The following is a 22150-nucleotide window of genomic DNA, read 5'->3' on the forward strand; positions in this document are numbered from 1 at the left end:
GGGTTATTGCTCTTGGAGCTCTAATCCCTGACTCAGAAGAGTGCTCATTTTGGGAGGTGACAAAGACTGGCCTAGTTCCCTTGTCACTACACAGTAAAGCAGAAAACTGATATAATGAAAGCAATGCTAACTGAGACTGGTATCATATGGAAGGAAGCCAAGACAGTTTTTAAAAAGATAAACATAATATATGTTCAGGGTCCTGGCTAATCTTCCTAACTCATGCAATGGGCTACTGGTCAGACCCAAGTGACAGCTTAGATGTCTGAATAAGTGAATATGCTCTACCAAGTGAGTAACTCATTTAAGAAGAGTTCTTAGATCTTCCGGCTGAGAATAGGAGAAGTTTGTAATGAAAGCATGTCTTAATCATCAGAAGAATCACCACACATCCAGCAATCTTTTTGGAGTTTCAAAATGTGACCTCAGAAATAATTTTACTGTATATCAACACGTAAGATTGTGCAGGAAGAATAAAGTAATAACAAGCTTTCCCTGGCTCGCCCATTTTCTCGGGCAGGTGGTCCCCAAGCTCCTGGCTCTAGTTATGCTGTAGATCTTCCTTCAATTCCATCAACAATTCTTGGCAGTTTTCTACTTTGGAATGTTTGCTGTTCCCCTATCTAGAGACTCTTCTCCTTATTCTCTGTCTGGTTGATGCCTTCTCCTCCATTAGTTCTCACCTAAAGTGCTATCTCCTCAGAGAGAGGGCCTTTTGACCAACCTACATAAATTAGGTTTTCACTCAGCCCAGATTCTTCCTCCTCTTATTATTTTAATGATGCCCTATTTGTATCCTTTATAACACATGATAAATTGAGTACTTAACTTGTGTATTTATGATAAAGGCCATATATACACACACACATATATATAAATATATATACATATATATACACACATACACACATATTGTTTAGATCTCACTGGGTTCTAAACAATGCCTACTGAATTCTAGATAGTACACAGTAAAGACTGATTTGTTGAATAAATTAATAGATTCAGAATATTTTTATAAAAAAAATTCAAAATTATTTGAGGACCCTAGGAAGCCTTAGCAGGTCTTGAGAAACACAACTCTACTTTATAAAATGTCTACAATAAGAACAAATTTCAAATATTGGTTTAGTAAAAATTTTCAGATTACTTCCTTACAGATTTTTGATAGGCACCAATTACTTCAGAAGTAAAACTTAAGGTTTTTTCAGTGCTGATCTATGTGAAAAACGTCTACACCTGATTAATCACTAATACCTAATAATAAACATTCAATTGTCTGTAATCTAAAGATTAAAAAAAAAAGAATGGCATGTAGTTACACAGCTTAGATACAAAGAAAAAATATTTGGGGGTTCATTAAAAGAGAAAACAAAAACGAATGATTCTCAAAGAATGACAATTTTCAGAGAAATGCTCCCGCTTTTTAGGGAATAAAAATAGATGAAGAAAACAGAAGTAGCATTCTTTCTACAAGAGAAAATCTGACTAAAAACTAATACTGGAAAATCTGAATGGGAACATCATGAAAAGTAAATAAATGGATACTGTGCATCCTCCTCAAAGAGTTAGTATATGTGGTTTTTAGTTTCTTTACTACTCAGAGGAAAAAATTACAATACCATTACTGTGACGCACATTTTCCATCACTGTCACTTGACTGGTAGTAGGTTTGGATCCATTCACCATTTTTCAATTCTGATAGATGAAATTTTACCAAAGCCATTTGATATTTTTAAAAAGTAACACCTACAGTGGGTTTTTGGGGATTAAAAGGGTAAAAATCTATTACCTGCATAAAATCTGAAATCTGAATATTTAGACTTTTTATAATTTAAAAAGGCAAAATTTAATATAACTCCAAATAAAAGCCAAAACAGAATTGGCCAAGCATAAGAACACTGTACACTATATTTTTTATCGTGTTTTTGTGTACAAGAATGACTATGAAATTAAATTGTCTTATTTCTAGCAATTTTCTTCCATAAACAATAGCCATCACTGCTTAAAGGGTTGCTCGCAAACTTACTAGAAATATTTTTTGGAGAATATTCTAGTCTTCAAAACAAACAGTAGCTGTCAAATTCTTACTACATAATCTAAAATGTTAATCCATGTACTGTATTTCATTTGTAATAAGTCTTTGTGATAAGGTTAACACTTCAACACACAACACAAATAAGAGAGCACCGAAAAATGAAAATTACTTTGCTTATGTTTCCGTATTAGAATTTTATTTGCTAAAGGGTAAAAACAGATTTGCAAAATTCACAGTTAACTTAAAACAATAGTTTTAAACCTTTTATTCCTAGCCCTTACTGCCTTCAGGAAGGAGAGAACATCTGGTTATTTAAGGAACACAATATGTTCACATTTTCTATGACTTTTGTTTCTAATTGGGTTTTAAAATTTTTTTTTGAATTTGAACAACTAGTTAGAACAATGTTTTTTAATCACTTCATATTTTTCAGACTGTCCTCCTTCTATCCCTCTACTTCATTTAGTGGATTGTTTTTGGAAATCTGCTCAGTGGTTCTAATATGATAAAGACAAGAAAATGAAAATTAGGACCATGGTCTGAGGAACGAAGTATAGAAACTGTATTTATGGTGATCAGAATATATAGGATGCTACAAACAGATATCTGACATTTGGTGTCTTTACATAACATAGATTTAAGAAAATTTCGAATAGTTCTAGGTCTACTTATATACATAGTGGTTTTATTTATTACAGATATAAATTAAATGTCTATTATAAATTGAATAATTTTTAATGACACATACTAGTAAACAGGAGTCTACTAGTTTTAAAAGCTATAGTTCCTGTGTGGACAGGTGGTTGGAAGACCTGGGCTCAATTGCTGGCTCTGCCACTGACAAGCTGTATTAAAGAAGTCTCTAACTTCACTTAGATCCTTAGTTTGTTCAACTACAGAAGCAGAAACTGGATTAGAACCCAGTTCTGAAATTCTGACAGTCACAGTAGGGTAATATTAACTAGATTCTTTGTCTTTTTGTTCCATAATACTTGAAGGTGATGACAGGATTTCAAACAATTCTGACACAAAGCAAATTAAGGAACTAGATGCCCTTTAAGTTCAAGTTGTGGGGTTCATTCACCATCTTGATAAAAATGGCAGCTGACATATACACAACTGGCAATGCCTTCCATGGGATGTGGGTACGAGTTCCAGAAATACGCTAAATAAGTGAGATCCACTTAGATTAGAGTCCATACGGTATACTGGGAGAGGCTTAGCAACTGTGTCAGAATTCAATTCTACCATTATTTTCTTAATACCATCTACTGCAGAACACAAAGCTAAACACTAAAAAATTAGCAGGATCATATGGAATAATGGATGCAAAGAAATAAGAAAACAGCTAAAATACAAGGTCCTTAGTGGGACTCAGAAGGAAAACATGCCCTATCTGAGCCTGGGAATGGCTCCCTGAAGGAGGCAGAAGATATGCTAGGAATCTCAGGAGGAGATGGATACATACAAGGGTCATGGAAGCGAGCTTGGAAGCTTACGAGTTTTTGGCCTTGGGAAAGCCACATAACCTTACCCTGTCTACACTGAAAAAGAGTGAAAAAAGAGAACCTCCTTTGTCTAACTCCCAGCTTGTTATAAGGACCGAAGTAAGCACATCAAAGTGCTTAGAGGCTATGAAGGAGGATGATCTTCTTATTACAGTTTACAGCCCCATTATTTCACTCTGTTCAAATAAGAAATCCTTTTGCAGTAAACCCTACATCTGATATAAAACAATTAAAGCTCAGTGTCTCATGCTCTAGTTGCAGAGTCTGTTCTCAACTGAGAAATCTCCACTGGGATTTATGGAAAGCGGTAGGACAAAGTGCTTTTCTGAAGCTGGCAATGAACTTGGAGGGCGCAGAGTTCCTTGTTTATTTTTATTTTATTGAGTCTGTCAGCAGCACTCAACGCTACTGTCACAAGGAACTGGGCTATGCGAAAATGTACTTTCATGCCTCAAATCTCATCCTTCTACTAGTTCACTTCACAGAGACTCAGTGTGTTTATATACTTACTCTGATCTCCTTGAATTGGGAATTATTCAAGTATTTTAAGTGTTTCATTGTTAATAATAAATAGGAAAAAAATTAAGCGTGCTGATGTTTGGATTTTTAGAGGATACGGACGGGGTACCAGCACCATTTTTCCCTCTTTTTCTTCCCCCTCAGTGTAAATGGCCTGCTATAGGAATTTATAATGACATTACTGCATTGAAAACTCTGTCCACTTGTGGATTTCTATGCTATATATAAACTTCTGCTGTGTGTCTGCTTTCCGTAGCACTGGACTGGATCTTATTAGATCACTGTAAGTCAGTTCTTTGTGGACAAAGGAGCTCTGGTTGGGCGGGTCATTAGATACAATTTAATTCAACCCCAAAAGAGAAGACCAAGATACAGCAAGCATGAGTTTCCCCAAATCACAAGGATGGTTTTTAGCAAAGTCAAGATTTGATCCGGTGTCCTGAGTCCTAATTCAGTCTTCTTGCTCCTTAACTAAATCTATCATCCTGCTGGGTTAACCATTTGAAAGCCCCTTAAAAAAATATACATCTTTCTTTATTTTTCCTATAGATATCATCATTCTATAAACTTGTTCTCAACAGCCTTTTAAACATGACTCCCTCCTCTGCCTGATCAATCTCTTCTATCTCAGACATATCAGTTTAGGTCCTATATTTTGGACCATTATCTTGATTATGTTTTTACTTAATTAGACCCTAAATGTGAAAGTGGAGAATACTTTTCTTTTTTTTTTTTTTAAGATACTTAGGCTATTATGCTATTATTTTTTCTCTTAATCCTTAGAGAATATATTTTTTAATGCTTATAGACTTGGGTTTATTATAATTCTATTATGCACACTACCTTATTGAGATAAAAAGTGCTCTATTAAAATCACAGATTCCACTAATAACACTGACAGATTTATTATATAGAAACCTGCCTCTAGGTGAGTGGATGATTCATAGCAAGATCAACCATATTTAGCCAGGGAAAAATTACCAAGATCAATAGGTTTAGATAACATATTCACTTCTCCCTTCAGCAAAGCCAAATAAATCATGCAAGTACAGAATTCAGATAGTTATTTTAACAATTTTTTTCCCCACTCTGTATGATTCTAAGAATTCCTAACACTGAGCTGACAGAATTTACCTTAAGTTTACAGACCAAAACTCATATACCTCATTGACAAGTAGTCAAATTCTTTATTTCTTTTATAGATATTTCTTGGTTGTGGTTATTTTTTAATAAAAGTACATACATAAAAATATGGGATTTTTGATTTTATAATCAGACTCCTAAGTTTTACCAGAAAAAAAAAATTACCTTATGTATCAGAGAAATTACGGATTATATCTCTGATACTCAATGAAATCTTGTGTGGGAGAAATGATATAAAATTGTGTATGTTTGTAGAAAATGGTATAAGCACAAGGAAATAAAATCTTTTAAATCTATCAAAGAATAAATAAAGGTCATGCTGAAATGTTGAAGTCAATAGTCGAGGGAAAGGAGAAATCCTTTCGAATTAAAATTTACGTTAAACTTGGAGGCCCAAGTCATTCAGACAGCTTTGGCAATGGATCCAGAGACAGACTGACTCAAAGACAGTTTGACAACTGCCAACATGATTGTTGGGAATTCTGCCAAAGAGCCAAAGGCTGGGATTACCACCCAATGCCTGGCATTCTCATACTTGTGTTTGAAGCTCTCTCTCTTATACTTCATCCAATATTTTTGTTTGGCTCAAAAGCATCAAGGATTCACAGATTTTTTTAGATCATTAAATGTTCTTATTTTCAAGAAATATAACATTAGTTGTAAAAGAGCACACTTCTTCTCTGAAGTGTAAAGAAAATTTTGGTGGCTTGCTTTAAGTTCAAATAGAGAAATTAGCATTAAAGTCTGTTTAAATCTTTATTAGGTAACTCTTCACCCACAAAATAAAAAATACATATTCCTAATATGAAATGATTTGAGTATTTCATTATGTCTAAAACTTTCACAGAACCAGTCTTTTTTAAAGCTTTACTGTCTTGCTCCTCACATGGCCTCTGAGGCTCTTGCTGTGAGGGGTACCAATGATGATTAAGTATGGCTATAAGGAGAAGCAGTTGCTGAACTACTTCCTTGAGTTATGAGGAAGGAGGAGGGCAGAACGACCTTCTGAGGGACAAGAGATGTGTGTTGCAGGTTCTCATGGCAATGTCCACTTAAGTTACCTGCTAAGTTGCTAGCCAATGAGGTATATGAGTTTTGCCTAAGGCTCTAGGCAGGCAAATTCTGTTATTAGGCAATTCATTGGTCATCATACAAATTCCCCATTCATGCCAAGAAACCAATTTTTCACCCAACTTAAAATTTTGCATATTCTCTTTGGAAAGCTTACCTTTGGATCTCGAAGAAACAGAGCCTTAAGAATCAATGAATGTACATCCCCAATTAGTGGGTAATGCATCAGAAGGCCAAGACAGGTCTGGTAGTTACTAGAGATCACTAAATAAGAGGGGGAAAAAAAAAAGGAATTCAGAAGCAATACTGTTTAAGATGTTTGCATTACTTGAGAGTAAAAAAATAACAACTTAGATTCAAAGAAAGTAAACCAATAACTCAATTAATTTGATAAAAGGAAATAGGGAGAAGGGATCTTTACCAAATGGCCTTTGAAGCAGCACACTTACTGTTAACTGCAGTCTAATATCTAGCACTTATCCTCAGGGGGTGTTGGAAGAAGAGCCTCTGATATAGAGATGTGTATGTTTGCAATATAAATAAACTCTTAGAAGCATGCATATTTATTGCCATTTATATGCCTGTGTTTAAATGTCTCTAGTTTTGCTACTTAGAAATTAGTAACAAAAATCTTATGAATGGGAAAGAACCAGTTTAAAATTCTCATAAAATAATATTTACCCTAATTATTATGCTTCCTAAGTTACATATGTTACATTTATTCTTTTATATATAAATATTACATAATTCAAAGTTAAAAAATATAATTTCTTCCAATTATTTTTTTCTAAAGGTAATGAGAAATTTAGGGAAGAGTATCTATGCAGCATTTCTTGGAGGAAAAATGTCAAAATCTTCATAGATAAGCCTAACTGTATTCCTTAGACTGTCATTTAATTTTTTTCCCAAATCAACCTAATTATGGGCGCAATTATTAAACACATCTTTTCAGGCAGGTCTATGTAAACTACTTCATTTCTTGGCAATCCATCTGCCACTGCTGTCACAGTCGGGCCCATTAACGATGCTTGTTTTGTAAGCCACACTGACTGCCTCCACAGCACTGATTGTGAAGAAACTTTACAGTTACAACTTCGTGTTGTTGCAACCGAATCCTTTTCATTAATCAGAACAAGCAACTGAAAAATATTCCATAGGAAATCTGATTCTATAGAAACAACACAAATCACAACATTAACAACTGTTTGTGATCAAAAATACCCTTGATTATTAGACTTTTTTTTTTCCTTTCTTTTGTTGGAAGCACCATTTTTTGCAACAGCTTCCTACCCCTCCCCCTTCTCATGAACATTATGGGGGAAGGAGACAGGACTGGGCAAAATGAATAATTATAATCTATGTAAGGAACCACTTTATCATCTTCATTTCCGTTGTTGATCTGACAGCTTGTAATTTCATACATCTGCTTTCATTTGTAAAGCACTCACTTATCCTACCTTTTCTATATCTGTTCAGACTCTTCTCTTCTTATTCCTTCATTTTGTCATATTCACATTCAGTTACCTGTTGTCCTTTCTCCTCTAGAATTTGAAAAGCTAGTATACTGAGAATGGTATAATGTTTCCATGTAGGGTTTTCTTTAAGAGTTAACAAATAAAACTTAGATAATCAATTCATTTTCCAACTCCTACTTTCCCAAATATTATGATGTTTATATACTAGTAACTGGCCCGGGAAGAATTCCTGTATATTTTGTAAGAGAAGCAAACGGTTCTGGATTCCAAGATGTGGGTCTGAATCCTGGGACACCATCTGAACCTTTTCTAAGGTTGCCGTAAGATCAGAGGACATAATCTGTTCAGCCAGTGGACAGATGCTGATCAAAACCTGTTATAGGTAACCTCTCTGAGCTTCAATTCGGTCATGTGGAAAACAACTTCCTGATCTAAAAAAAAAAGTGACCTGCTGAATTTATTCAATCCAATAGCTACTTGTTGAGTACCTAATTGATGACAGGTGCTATGTTTAGAGGGGATGCAGAGATAAACAAAACACAGTCCTTACTCTGAAGAAAACTAAAGTGCCGAAGGGTAAATGTAGAAAGAGAAGGGGTTATTGCTACTAATACCACTAAGATGACAATCAATCCCTAAAGACTTACCGAGACTAGGCCCTATTCAAGAGCTTTCCCTATATTATCTCATTTAATTTTTATGACAATTGTGTTATAAGGGTAAAATTATTATCCCTGTCTTACAGGTAAGAAAACTAACACTTGGAAAGGTTAAGTCATTTGCCCAAATCATATAGTGGTTTGGTAGTGGAGCAAGATTTGAAATTTTGAAGCTTAGCTACAGGGTCCAAGCTCTAATACATGGCTTTGTTTTGAAAAAGCAATTGTTTTAAAAATCAGAGAACACAATGATGCAAAGAGTCACTGCAAACTAGAAGAGTCAATTAGTATTATTACTCTCACATAGTAGTTTTGAGGAGCTTGGAAAGTCAGCATAACCCAGTCTCTAGGAGAGCCCGATATAGACAGGTATTTATTTGGAGGGACAAGGGCAATAAGCCTGTTCTTACAACTAGACAGAACTTTTGAAGCTGTCGGAAGCTATAAAATATGTAAGGGAAGCCAAATAATATGTTAATACTCCACTTGCAGAATGAATGAAGGCGCTAACATTCCTTCCTTTCATCCATCCAGTCACCGAACATTAATGAACATTTCCTGAGCATCTTCTATATCCCGCACACACAGAGACAGTGCTAGGCATACTAGGTACTCGGGATATAATGGCAAATGAATCTGAGCTCTGAAGGGTAGCAGAACATGCCGCCTGAAATACTGCTATGGGGTACTCGCTTTGGCAGCATATACACTAAAACTGGAATGACAGAGAAGATTAGCATGCAAATTCCTGAAGCGAAATCCTGCTCCAGGAGTACAGGACATGCCACCCTAAAGTATGCCACTTGGGTATATTGATTGTTTTGAGCTGGAGGCACTTGAAAAACAGCAAATGCACAGTGAGACTTTTCTCTGAACTCCCCTTATCTGCCTAAAGATAAATCCTCCAGAAGGAAGTCAGTTGTAATAAATTCCCCCAAGACAAACTTTGTCACAGATTCATACCTCTCATCTATTCTTCTAAGGGCCCATTCGTCTTTCCTAAAAATCCTCTCCACCTTTCTTTATTAAGGTGGTATTTAATCCTGAGTTCTAAAACCATATCTTTGACAGCTGGTCATTTTCCTAAGTTTCTACCATATACAAATGAGGCATACACTTATATATATATATATATATATGTCAACATATGTTAACTATATAACTATAATATATATTTATTAAATAACAGAATATATAATTATATAATAATAATAAAACATACATATGTTAATAAACTTCTGTGTTTCTAATTAACTTTTTTTTTTTAATTGAAAGAAACCTAGAAGATGTTTCTTCCTATAAACATCACGAAAGGCAAGGGAAGCAAGGGCAAAAATGAATTATTGGGACTTCACCAAAAGCAAAAGCTTTTGCACAGCAAAGGAAACAGTCAACAAAACCAAAAGACAACCAACAGAATGGGAGAAGATATTTGCAAATGACACATCAGATAAAGGGCTAGTATTCAAAATCTCTAAAGAACTTATCAAACTCAACACCCAAAGAACATATAATCCAATCAAGAAATGGGCAGAATATGTGAACAGACATTTCTGCAAAGAAGACATCCAGGTGGCCAACAGACAAATGAAAAAGTGCTCCACATCACTCGGCATCAGGGAAATACAAATCAAAACCACAATGAGATACCACCTCACACCAGTCAGAATGTCTAAAATTAACAAGTTGGGAAACAACAGATGTTGGCGAGGATGCAAAGAAAGGGGAACTCTCCTACACTGTTGGTGGGAATGCAAGCTGGTGCAGCTATTCTGGAAAACAGCATGAAGGTTCCTCAAAAAGTTAAAAATAGGGGTGCCTGGATGGCTCAGTGGGTTAAAGCCTCTGCCTTCGGCTCAGGTCATGATCCCAGGGTCCTGGGATCGAGCCCTGCATCGGAGACTCTGCTTAGCAGTGAGCCTGCTTCCTCCTCTCTCTCTCTCTCTCTGCCTGCCTCTCTGCTTGCTTGTGAATCTCTGTCTGTCAAATAAATAAATAAAATCTTAAAAAAAAAATAAAGTTGAAAATAGAGCTACCCTACGACCCAGCAATCATACTACTGGGTATTTACCCTAGATACAAATGTAGTGAAACGAAGAAGCACGTGCACCTGAATGTTTATAGTAGCAATGTCCACAATAGCCAAACTATGGAAAGAACTTAGATGTCCATCAACAGATGAATGGATAAAGAAGAAATGGTATATATAAACAATGGAATACTATGCAGCCATCAAAAGAAATGAAATCTTGCCACTTGCAGTGATGTGGATGGAACTCGAGGGTATTATGCTGAGCAAAATAAGTCAATCAGAGAAAGACAATTATCATATGATCCCTCTGATAGGAGGAATTTGAGAGACAAGGTAGGGGGTTGTGGGGGGTAGGGAAGGGAAAAAGTGAAACCAGATGGGATGGGGAGGGAGACAAACCTTAAGAGAAAGACTCTTAATCTTACAAAACAAACTGAGGGTTGCTGGGGGGAGGGGGATTGGGAAAAGGTGGCTGGGGGATGGACACTGGGGAGGGTATGTGCTATGGTGAGTGCTGTGAAGTGTGTAAGCCTGATGATTCACAGACCTGTACCCCTGGGGCAAATAATACATTATATGTTAATAAAATAATTAAAAAAGAAGAAGAAAAAAGAAACCCAGCTGAAAACCTAAAAGATACAGTTTTACCTCTGCTATAGTCCCGTTTTCAGATAATACTATCTCTAATTTATTAAGGAAAACTTGTACTTTGAGAACACTTAATTTGCAATTACATATGCTAAGTATTAAGTCCCTTTTGAATAATTGTGCCCAATTTAGAGTAGGAGGGAGAATAACACAAGGTGTTTTATAAACAAAATAGTGGGGATCTGACAGAGTAAGAATTTACTTTTGATCTTTGCAGCATAGTTTTGCTGAACGTGAAAAGCTCATGTGCAGTGCTGTTCCTTCCCTAACATTGACTCCATCAGAGCAGGGCAGTAACACAGGAAACAAAGTGAAGATTATAAAAAGGCCAAGTTTTGGTATTTCCCTATATTTGAAATCAAGCATGTATATGCTTTAGAGACAAAGTACTGAAGCTACACACTTTGAAGAGCGTGTTCTCAGAGAAATGGAAGACAAAGGTGAGTGGCAGGTGGAAAATATACTGGCTCTGGGGTCAGAAGATCTAGGTGAGAATCTTGATCAGATCTAGATTAGAATGCTGGCTAGGCACTCATTATGTGTGTGAACTTAAGCAAGGTGCTGAGCTTCATGGGCTTTCTTTCCTCCACTGATAAAACCATAATGATGCTTACTCTAGCTGCAGTGTTTCTGTAAAGGCAGACCTGATGCAAGGGAGTGTGCTTCCCATCTCGCTTAATTCTTGCTGACTGCCACTCTCGCCGCCCAAAGCGGAGCCGGCCTCTTTTGTCTCTACTTTTAAATGGCACATTACTGTTCTGGAGTTGTCTAAGGGAGCTGGTTTAAACAGTTTCTCCAGTCATAATAAACAAAAACATAATGTAATCAGTAAAGATAGAGGATGCTATTGTTTTGAGAAAGCTTAGAGCAATACGGTTAAATAACTCACAGGTGATTCAAAGTTTACTGTACCTACAACTGTTAACACTTACAAGTAGAACACTTCATTCAAGTTATTTAATTTTGTATTTAGATATACTTACTTTCCCCAAGGTAACAAAATGAACCAGGAACAGCTAACCAAAGAACACAAAACTAAATGTAGAATTCTTTTTAAAAAATTTCTCTAAAATTAAGAACAGTAATAGCTATCACTTATCAAGCATCTAGAATGGGCCTGGAAACTTGCTATATATTACATAAACACACCATGAGTCCTTCTAATCCCCACTAAAGTAGGTATTATCATCAACCCCACATTTCAGACAAGGAGATGGCATTACGGAGAGAATGAACTACACATCTGAGGCCACTGAGCTCCTGAAAGGCAGAGAGGGCTAAACAAAGTTCTGCGTAGCTGAAAGCCTCACTCTTGACCACCGTATCCTATGCTTTCTTGTATTCCTACCAGAAAATTCTATGCAAAGGAGGCCAGTTCAGACACGGTGCAGATGGCTTCTGAATGCCAACTATATGTGAGCCATAGAGAAGCCTCTAAGCTACACTGAGAAAAGCCCTCCATATATAAGGCCAGGTAAAATAAATTATTTAGAAATAGGCATGAATTCTTGTACTTAGCTCTTAAATGGCAGAGAAAACAGATAAGCATGAGTCAAAATTAAAGATAGTTAGCTAACAACAACAAAAAAGAAAACTTTAAGGCCTTAACATTATTTATTTTCCCTCTCCACTGAAAACAAAGCTGACATGTAGGTAAGTGTCTTGCAAGGTACCTGGCATGCAGAAGACATGGTTGCCACCGTGACAACTGTCTCTCTAAGTGCCTTCAATTAGAGCAATATCCACTCTCAAAACCTAACACGAATGCACACTCTTCCATAAATAATGGGATGGTCCTGGGGCACCTGGGTGGCTCAGTGGGTTAAAGCCTCTGCCTTCAGCTCAGGTCATGATCCCAGGGTACTGAGATCGAGCCCCGAGTCGGGCTCTCTGCTCAGCGGGAAGCCTGCTTCCCTTCCTCTCTCTGCTTGCCTCTCTGCCTACTTGTGATCTCTGTCTGTCAAATAAATAAAAAATCTTTTTAAAAAATGGGAGGGTCCTTATTTCTCTAGTGGGTTTTGTGCAGAAATATGAGAAATTTAAATTCAATTTTGGAAAGAGAATAATCTCAAGTTCTGCAGAGCTCAATCTTTTTTTCTAGAAAAAAAAAAAACTTAAGGAAAACTTTTGAAAGATTTTCCATAATCAGTGCACTTAACGAGTGGTTCAATCTCACAACCCTGAGATCAAGAGTTGCATGCTCTACTGACTGAACCAGCCAGGCAACCCTAGGAAAAAACCTTTAAGAAGTGCTCTTCTTAAAGCTTTACAAGCTTAATACACTTTAAACAGAATTTATTTTAATCAGGTCAAACAACATAAAAGATCTCAAGAATTTGTATTTTTAAAAAATACAGTGTTGTCAATGGAAAGGTAGTAAGCAAGCAAGCATCCAAGTGGAGGACTGCTAGTTGGTAGGGTGTGAGCACAGGACAAAGAACATTGTACTAGTGAAGTCAGCATAACTGCACATTAGCTCCAGAGAGCCAACGGGACTAGGATTAAGCTTGAAACAAATCAGCTACCTATACAGGCTTACGTTCTGTCATCATCTCTGCCTTGTTACCCATTAAGGGAACTAGTGAGAGGATATAGAGCAAAAACCTTTAAGTCTTCTAATGCAAGTTATTACCATTAATGTAGTAACTCTAAGGATAGATCTAGAATCGGGGCCCAAGTTCTATCTCCAAATTATAAAATGTTACAGAAATGAAATCTAAAAAATTTAGCATGTATTAAAATTTAGGAAAGAAATAGTAACATTAAATAATAATAATAAATAATATGACTCATAGTTTTTGCCTCTTATTTTTAAATCAAGTTCTAACCAATTTGGTTATTTTTAACCAAGTGAAAACCATAGGTCAGGTTTTTAACTGTTTGTCAATATGAATACAGACACATGCGTGTGTTGTATTTCACTGCTTAGTTATTTTTAATTCTTGACTCTGAAATACAGACCTGTCAGTAGACAGGGTTGAGGTACAGAAGATATTTAAGAAGTACTGACAATATCTCTTTCTTGTATTCGCTCGGCTAACAGGCATGTATTAAATACCTATTTTGAGCCATGTACTGCTATGACAAGAAGAAAGACCCACTCTCCGCTTTCTCTTCATACTGCAGTGGAAGAGCAGGATCAGACTAACTGCAACCCAGGACAGAGCTGGAACAGTGGAGCATCCAGTGGGCTGTGACAACTGCTCGACTGGGAAGCTGCAAGGTCAGTGAGCATCAGGCAACAAGTGGAAGTAAACGGAGGCAGGATGCTGCGTGGCTCCTGTGGCAGGAGTGCTGAGGAGAAATGGAGACATGGAAGCAGGTGGGGGTCCTGCTTATCCAGAGGGGATGGAGTTTGGATTTCACTCTGTAGCTGCTACTTCTGCTAGAAGACTACGTAATGTGATCCGGTTTGGTGTTAGGAAGATTAATACCAGCACAGGGTGACCAGGGGGAGGGAGGAAGAGGGACAGGATGCAGGGGGCCAGCTGAAATTCTGGTGATACCACAGAGAGGGGAAGATGGATAGTTAAAGTAAGCAAGGGGTTGATGGGTAAAGTGGGCAGAATTGCTGGAAAAATGGATAGGCCTTTATATGCAATTAAATTTGAGATATGTGTGCATATGAGAGAGAAACAGAAAAGCAAAAGCAGACAATAAGAAATTATCAATAAAAATGTTAACAAATTTACATAATAAGGCTACTTAAAGAATATAGCAACTTTTCATTATTTCTCTGTGGAAGTTTAAAACATAGTTCTGATTTTTATGAAAGTTATACATGTACATAGTTTAAAAAAATCCAATCATTCTAGAAGGCTGGTAATGAAAATAGCACTTGCTGTTTCCCACCCCCCCATTTCCCAATCGCCAGCGGCACTTGCTTTCTTTTAGCTGATTAAAAAAAAATTTACCTCCCATATTGTGGAAAAAAAACATGCTAATGTTACTGACTCTGAGCTTAAATGTTGTCTACTGACTTCCCAGTCCAGAAGAAGAAGCTTTAACTCACCTTGAGTACTGACAGCCAACCCTCTGCCAACCTCTACAGCCACACATGTGCTCCTGGTCTCCCTCCCTTGATGCGTTACACCATAATTCTGGTAAGTCAACTTTTAGAGTTTCCATTTTTATAACGAGGCAAATGTTATCTTACACAGTATATGATGACTACTCCTCCTTTTTCCACAGCCTCCTTTCTTTCTTGGAGTTTATAACTGCCATATTTTTCATTTGCCGTGTCTTGTATTGTATTTAATAGGATTTTAGCCTTATATACTCTCCCAGTTAAATACATATATTTTCGAAACTTCAAAAAAAATTTTAGGTCGTTTTAGCCATTTCTTTTTCTCCCTCCCTCTCTCCCCCCTCTTTCATTTTTTTGAGGACATTTCTCAATTTCTCATGAGCTCTCTGGCCTGTTCCCTCCTCCCAGAGATGCCCTTTACCTCTTGCACGTGTTGTATCCTTATTTCCTAGAGTACCTACCTTCTTCTTTCGTGCTTTTACACCCTTGTTCTGATGGAACACATCCTCTAAAAGCTTTATACACAGGACATGAATTTATTGAAAACTTCTCTGTTTGAAAGATTTATTTGACAATTAATGGTTAGGCTAGGTATGGAATTCCAGGCTGGAAATATGTTTCCCTCAGAAAATCAGCAGCTCTGTTCCAGAGTATTTTGGCTTCCAGTTAAAAAGTCTCAAACCATTCTAACTCCCATTCTTCTACGTGACCTATTTCTCTTCTCCCTGCCCCCATCTAAATTCATAGTAATGCACCTTAATTTGCATGTATTTTCATATATAATGGACCCTTTCAATTTAGAAACTCATGTTTTTCTGTTCAATTGGAAATTTCTCTTTAATTGCTTCACTGATGATTTTCTCCCTTCTGTTTTTTGTTTATTCTGTGTTTGTGATTTCTTTCTACTCTCTTTCTCTCTATTAAAAGAAATCTCATTATCTAGATGTTGGATCTCCTGGTCTGGTCCTTTAATTTTCTTTCTTATTTTCTAACTCTGTTTTATGTGCTGCTTCTTGGGATATTTTTTCAATTTTATATTCCAATCATCTTACTTGCATCATATTTTAATTTTCAATTACATTTTTTCTTTTTCTAAGATTTTATTTATTTATTTGAAAGAGAGAGGGAGCAAGTGAGCAAGCTTGCAGGAGCTGCGACAGGGGTGGGATACAAAAGGGAGAAGCGGATTCCCTGCTCAGCAGGGCGTCCAGACACAGGGTTGATCCCAGGATCTGAAGATCATGATCTGAGCTGAAGGCAGACCCTCAACCAAATGAGCCCCCCACGTGCTAACACTTTTTCCTTTGACTTATGTCTTTCCTAGCTCTCTGAGACATTTCCTCCTCCGTGTGTTTTTTCTCCTCACAGTTGTTTTTTCTCCTGGTTGCTTATTGAGATCCCTGCTTTCATTTTGATGCTTCTCTCAAATGTTTGGTGATTTTTTGGTGATCTGCTCATGTCCAAGAATGGGCGAGTCCAAAGGTAACTTGAAGCTTTGTGTGCATCGATGAGTGGGTCTGTTAACTCTAGGGTCTATATGGTCATTCTTGGGTAATCCCTGAGCCTCCATTTTTAGGCCTTTTCTCTTGGGCTCACTGGGTTCCCCCAGAAAAGAATCTCCCAAATTTCTTCTAGAGGGGAGCAGTCTAGTTCTAGTGTTTGGGAATACTAAAGATGGTAAAAGAACACTGGTGGGCTCCATGTTCACTGAAACTCCCCAGGTCCCTAGTCCAGACATCCATTTTACCACCTCTAGGATAAATCCTTGACGTACTGGTCAGAGATCCGAGTAAGGCTGGAAACCTGAGTATGTAACAGCTTCTTAAATACACTTTCGACCAGTTCTTGTTTTTCAGTCTTAACTTTTTCCCTCCCCCTACCAATTTCCATGTGATACCTAGCACTGCCAATTTCTATGCTTTTAGGCATTTTATAGGTTATTTCTTGGCTTTCTCCATTATCAATTTTGTATTTAGCTTTCTTGGATCTGCTAAGTCAGTTATCACTCACCCATCTGCTTTCCTACTTCCAAAAAACTCTGTAATCTCCTTCCTAATTCTCTGTGTCCTGTGTGTTTATGCTATTTAATGGGGTTTCAGGAGCAACAGGGGTAAATGCAGGAGCTCAATATAACATATCATATATGATATCCTTAATCACTTCTTCAATAACATTTCTACTCAGCTCTGGGCAGGTGAACTGACAGGGAAGAAGAATCTAGGTGAGGTGAGGGAGTAACTGAGTGGGGAAAGCCGAGGAAAAAGTTAAAAAGGAGAGAGGGTGAGACCTGGGTGAGAAAGCTGGGGAAGTCAGTAGTCAGGGAGACCAAGATTATCATCACCTTTTCTCTACTCATCAGAGAGAATGACTGTAGTCAACTTGCAGGACTCTTCACATTGTGTTCTGACAGATAGATGGACATGGAATCTTGAATATTTCTGAGTAAGATTCCAGTGATGCACGTAATGTTGCTGGCTTTTGCCCACAGATGGTATCCTGGAGTTCCTGAATCCATCTATTGTACTGAGCTCCTCAAATTTACCATATTTTCCAGCAATCATGCTCCCTGGTATTTATGCATATGAAATGAAAACTTATGTCCACACAAAAACTTGCACAGTGATATTTGCAGTGGCCTTATTCATAGTTGCCAAAAGTTGGAAGAAACTAAGATGTCCTTTAGTAGGTGAGTGGGTAAATAAACTGTGGTACATCCAGACAATGGAATATTATTCGGTGCTAAGAAGAAATGGGCCATCAAGCCATGAAAAGACATGGAGGAAACTTAAATGCATATTACTAAGTGAAATAAGCTAATCTAAAAAGGCTACATACTGTATGATTCCAACTATATTGTATTCTGGAAAAGGTAAAATTATAAAGACAATAAAAAAATCAGTGGTTGTCATGGGTTACGGGGATGAACAGGCAGAGCAGAGAACATTTTTACAGCAGGGAAACTACACAGATCTTACTATAATGAAGGATAGATGTTGCTATACGTTTTGCCCAAATCCATAGAAGGTACAAATTATATTGTAAACTAGGGACTTTAAGTGATAATGATGTGTCACTGTAGGCTCAATTATAACAAATGTACTACTGTAGTGAGGGAAGTTGATAGTGGTGTAGGCTGTGTGTATGTGGTGGTAGGGGTACCTGGGAATTCTGTACTTTCAATTCCACTTTGCTGCAAACCTAAAACTTCTTTAAAAAGAAAGGCCTATGTTTTTAAAAATCTAACCACAAAAAAAAGCACTACTATGATGTATCAGCCTAACTTAGTGAAATTTTAAAAGATTTTTAAATTAAAATATAAATATAAATGGCATTTGTAATTAAAGGATTATATTAATATCCATATCTGCGATGGTCAGAAAATGAGTGGCAACATTTAATGTCTGGGAAGGAAGAGAGCTGGCAGTCAGGAAGTGCTTAAATACTCCTTTATAAACAAGACCACCAAATTGTGCTTTGATAAAAACTCTGTAATACACTACTATGAGCCTTTGTTTCTTAGTCCCTGAGGTTGGGTAAAGCTTTTCCAGGAAAGACAAATAAATTCGATTTGTAGTTGAAATAAACTGCATTTTGACATCAGTATAATGTTGAACATGCTCTTAATGAGAAAATAGAGAAATAGAAATTCTGGGGTAGGACAGATGGAAACACTGGCAGAGAGACAGGTATAGGCTGAGGAGTTTAAGCAGAGATCTAAAGCAAAATGAAAAGGAACGATGTTTGTAAGCCATGAAGAAGATACAACTTCCACACAAAGCCAGGCCAAGAGATGGCTAAAGACGACCCTGGAGAAAACCCAGGAAAATGACAGGGTTGTGACATGTTCATGCTGGCTGAAAACACAAGGTAAGAAGTGGGCAGAAGGGCCAAGAAGAAAAGTTTTCCACTTACCAAGTGTTCAGAGAGAGTGTATGTTAAAAGATACCATAAACATTTAAGAGATACTTTCTTTTTTTAAAATTTTTAATCTTTTTTATTATGTTCAGCAAGTCAACATATAGTATATCATTAGTTTTTGATGTAACGTTTGATGATTCGTTAGTTGCACATGACACCCAGTGCTCACCACAAACATGTGCCCTACTTAAAACCCATCATTCTGTTACCACAATTCCTACCCCCCACCCACAGAAACCCTCAGTTTGTTTCCCTGGGTCCAGAGTCTCTCACGGTTTGTCACCCTCATGGGGAAAAGGAGAGAAAACTAAAGGGGAAGAAATCAGTAAGAGATACTTTCTAATTAGGAAGATCTACTGTTAAATGAAGTTGACTATATTGTTTTAGTTATTGTAAATCAGGTAAATGTTTTTCTTAGGCACTCATCAAAAAAAATTAAATCAATAGAAAAAGAGATGTGAAAAATCTGATGCTAAAAAGTAGACAATGCTTGCTTCAAATAAGCCATGTCAAAAAGTGTATTTAAAAAAAAAAACAAAAAACTACTCTTTTGAGTTCTTATTCTAAAAGCTTCTTGGCACCTTTCTTCTCAGCAGTTACTGCCCACATATCCATGCCACCTCCCCAGTCCAGGCCTTTAGGCTACCCTTCCATCTGAGACCACCCCAAAAACTGAGCACATGAAGAGCACCAGATGCTTTGAGGGTTAGGGAAGAACTGTAATACATGTGGTTCTGGTTCCGAAGAGCTAACAATCTGTTTTAGAAGGTAGGACTAACGTGCAATAAGGAACAGCGTAAGACAGAGTATAATTAAATGCTATACTGCATTGTATTGATTAAAATCTTCTAGGAATACAAAAGTGAGAAATCGATGTGGGCTAGAATAGTTGGGGAAGGTTTGGGAAAAAGCTGCCTTGTCCTAGCCCTGAAAATAGAAGTACAATTTAGGTAAGTAGTGCCAGGGGAAAGAGAGAACCACATGAATGACTTTATTACAGTTCGGAATAAGGCCGTAAAAACAATACTGTGATGAGAGTATGGCTATTAATAAACTATTATAGGAGTAATGGTTCATGAGTAGACTTCCTTATCTCCTAACCTTTATTAGAGTATATAAGCTTCATCCATACAATCCAGCAAAGAATCAAAAACCACTTCTTATAACACGTAAGACAATAAACTTGTTATGGTTTGATTAAAATGTTTGGGAATAATTCTATTTCGAAATGGATCCTATGTAATTTTAGTAAAGCAAAAGTTTCATTCAAAGAATAGCCATTTGACCATTACTTCAATGGTTAAATTTTAAAATCTGTATAATGTTCATATCATTTTTCCCAATGTGCAATTTTACTTTTTACTAAAAATCAAGGTAGGGCATGAGGAACAGAAAAGGTAATATGAGAACCAGCCTGCCTGCCACTAGCCCTATGGCCTCCATCCGGCTTCCTAACATCCAAATATGGCAGCTGGGTTCAAACTCTGAAGCTTCGTGAAGATGTATATACGAAATCTATTAAGTGGTTGAATACTGTACTTGCCTGATTAACTGGATTACTTTTAAAGTGAATGAAAGCCTTTTTCCAGGTACAGAAAGAACACGATAAGGGTACTTTTGTTAAAAATTAAGTGTGAGATGCCAAGGGCAGTGAAAGGGGCAGAACAAGAACAAAGTGGGGACGGGAATAGGACACAAGGACCCAGCTCCACAGACCAACTGTGACCGTTTTAAATCACTTAACTGCCAAGGGCACTGTATTAGTTTGCTAGAGCTGCTGTAACCTAGCGCCTAAAAACTGGACAGTTTAAAACCAGGGACATTTATTGTCCAACTGTTGTGGAGGATACAAGTCTGAAATCCAGGTGCTGACAGGGCCATGCTCTCTCTCTCAGACCTGCAGGGAAGAATCCTCGTCACTTCCCACTTCCAGTGCTGGCTCGTTCCTTCACAGGCTCAGAGAGAGGACTTGTTCTCTGCTTTCTCCTCGCATGTGGTGACAGCTAAAAAACCTTGGTGTTCCTCAGTCCAATCTGTCCCTCCATCTTCATATGGCATTATTCTCCCTGTGCGTCTTCACATCAGCTTCCCTCCGTGCACGTCTGTGCCCAGATATGCTCCTTTATGTAAGGACACTAGTTGTATTGCATTAGGGTGCCTGTCCTACTCCAATATGACTCATCTTGACTAATTATATCTGCAACAACCTATTTCCAAAGGGGTCATAGTCTGAGGTACTAGGGATTAGGACTTCAGCATATCTTCACACCTCCTCAGTGCCTGTAAAATCAGGATTTTAGACTAGATGCAGTTGGCCATTTTTCAGGTTATATAGCCCTTTGAGAAGAGGATGTAAAGTATATACCCTCGGCCCTGGGAAATGCACATGTACACGATATTTTGCACAGTATCAGCATGATCACTGGCCCTTTGAACCCCTACACTGAACGCCTAGGAGGATGTGGTCACTGAAGGAAGGCTCTTTTAGTTTCCCCAAGCACGTCATTCTTTGAGCTATAAATATATCACCTATATATATATATATATATACATATATCACTCTCTGAGCTATAAATATATCACCTATAAATATATCGGCTTGAAGAGAATACATGTAATGCCCAGAGCCTCACACAGTGGTGTTCAGTTAGACTTTTTTGAATGAATGGGCTTGAAGCTACTACATGTAATAAATATCACCACTCTGGATGCTCTAGGCAGGGCACCATGATTCAGAATCCACTGAGATGGAGGAAAAACTTGACACTAAAGTTCTAACTGGAACACTGAGGCTGGAAAACTGTCCATCTTCTTCTTGTCTTTGACCATGGCCTAAAATGTAAGCTCGTTTACTAGTCCTATCCTCCCATGCATTTGACCCAATCCTGTTCAGTGTCCTCCTCCTGCTACTCCTCCCCCTCTCCATCTTTTCCTCTGGGGAGTAATGCCTGTGCCTCTGGGCCCAGCCTTCCTGGAGTTACCACTGCCTGGGCAACCTCCAGCAGGGGGGCAGAGGATGCCACCTTGCTACCATGATTCTTGGTCAAGTGTCCACAGAGGACCAAACAAAAATCCAAGCTGCCTCACGATATCTTGATCTCCTCAATGACTTACT

General features: G+C 37.5%; 1 protein-coding gene across 6 annotated transcripts in view; it reads right to left on the minus strand.

Moving 5' to 3' along the window:
• The window catches only part of TBC1D5 (TBC1 domain family member 5), a 554967-nt gene that overhangs the window by 118402 nt on the left and 414415 nt on the right, over positions 1-22150 (minus strand). For all 6 annotated transcript variants that reach the window (XM_004773530.3, XM_004773529.3, XM_004773531.3 and 3 more), the window contains one exon: positions 6434-6540. In XM_004773530.3, the coding sequence (XP_004773587.1) occupies positions 6434-6540 (107 nt within the window). The remainder of the gene's footprint in view (positions 1-6433; positions 6541-22150) is intronic.

The sequence above is a fragment of the Mustela putorius genome, unplaced genomic scaffold (genome assembly GCF_011764305.1).
Source record: "Mustela putorius furo isolate JIRA1106 unplaced genomic scaffold, ASM1176430v1.1 tig00003834_pilon_pilon_pilon, whole genome shotgun sequence".
NCBI lineage: Eukaryota > Metazoa > Chordata > Mammalia > Carnivora > Mustelidae > Mustela > Mustela putorius.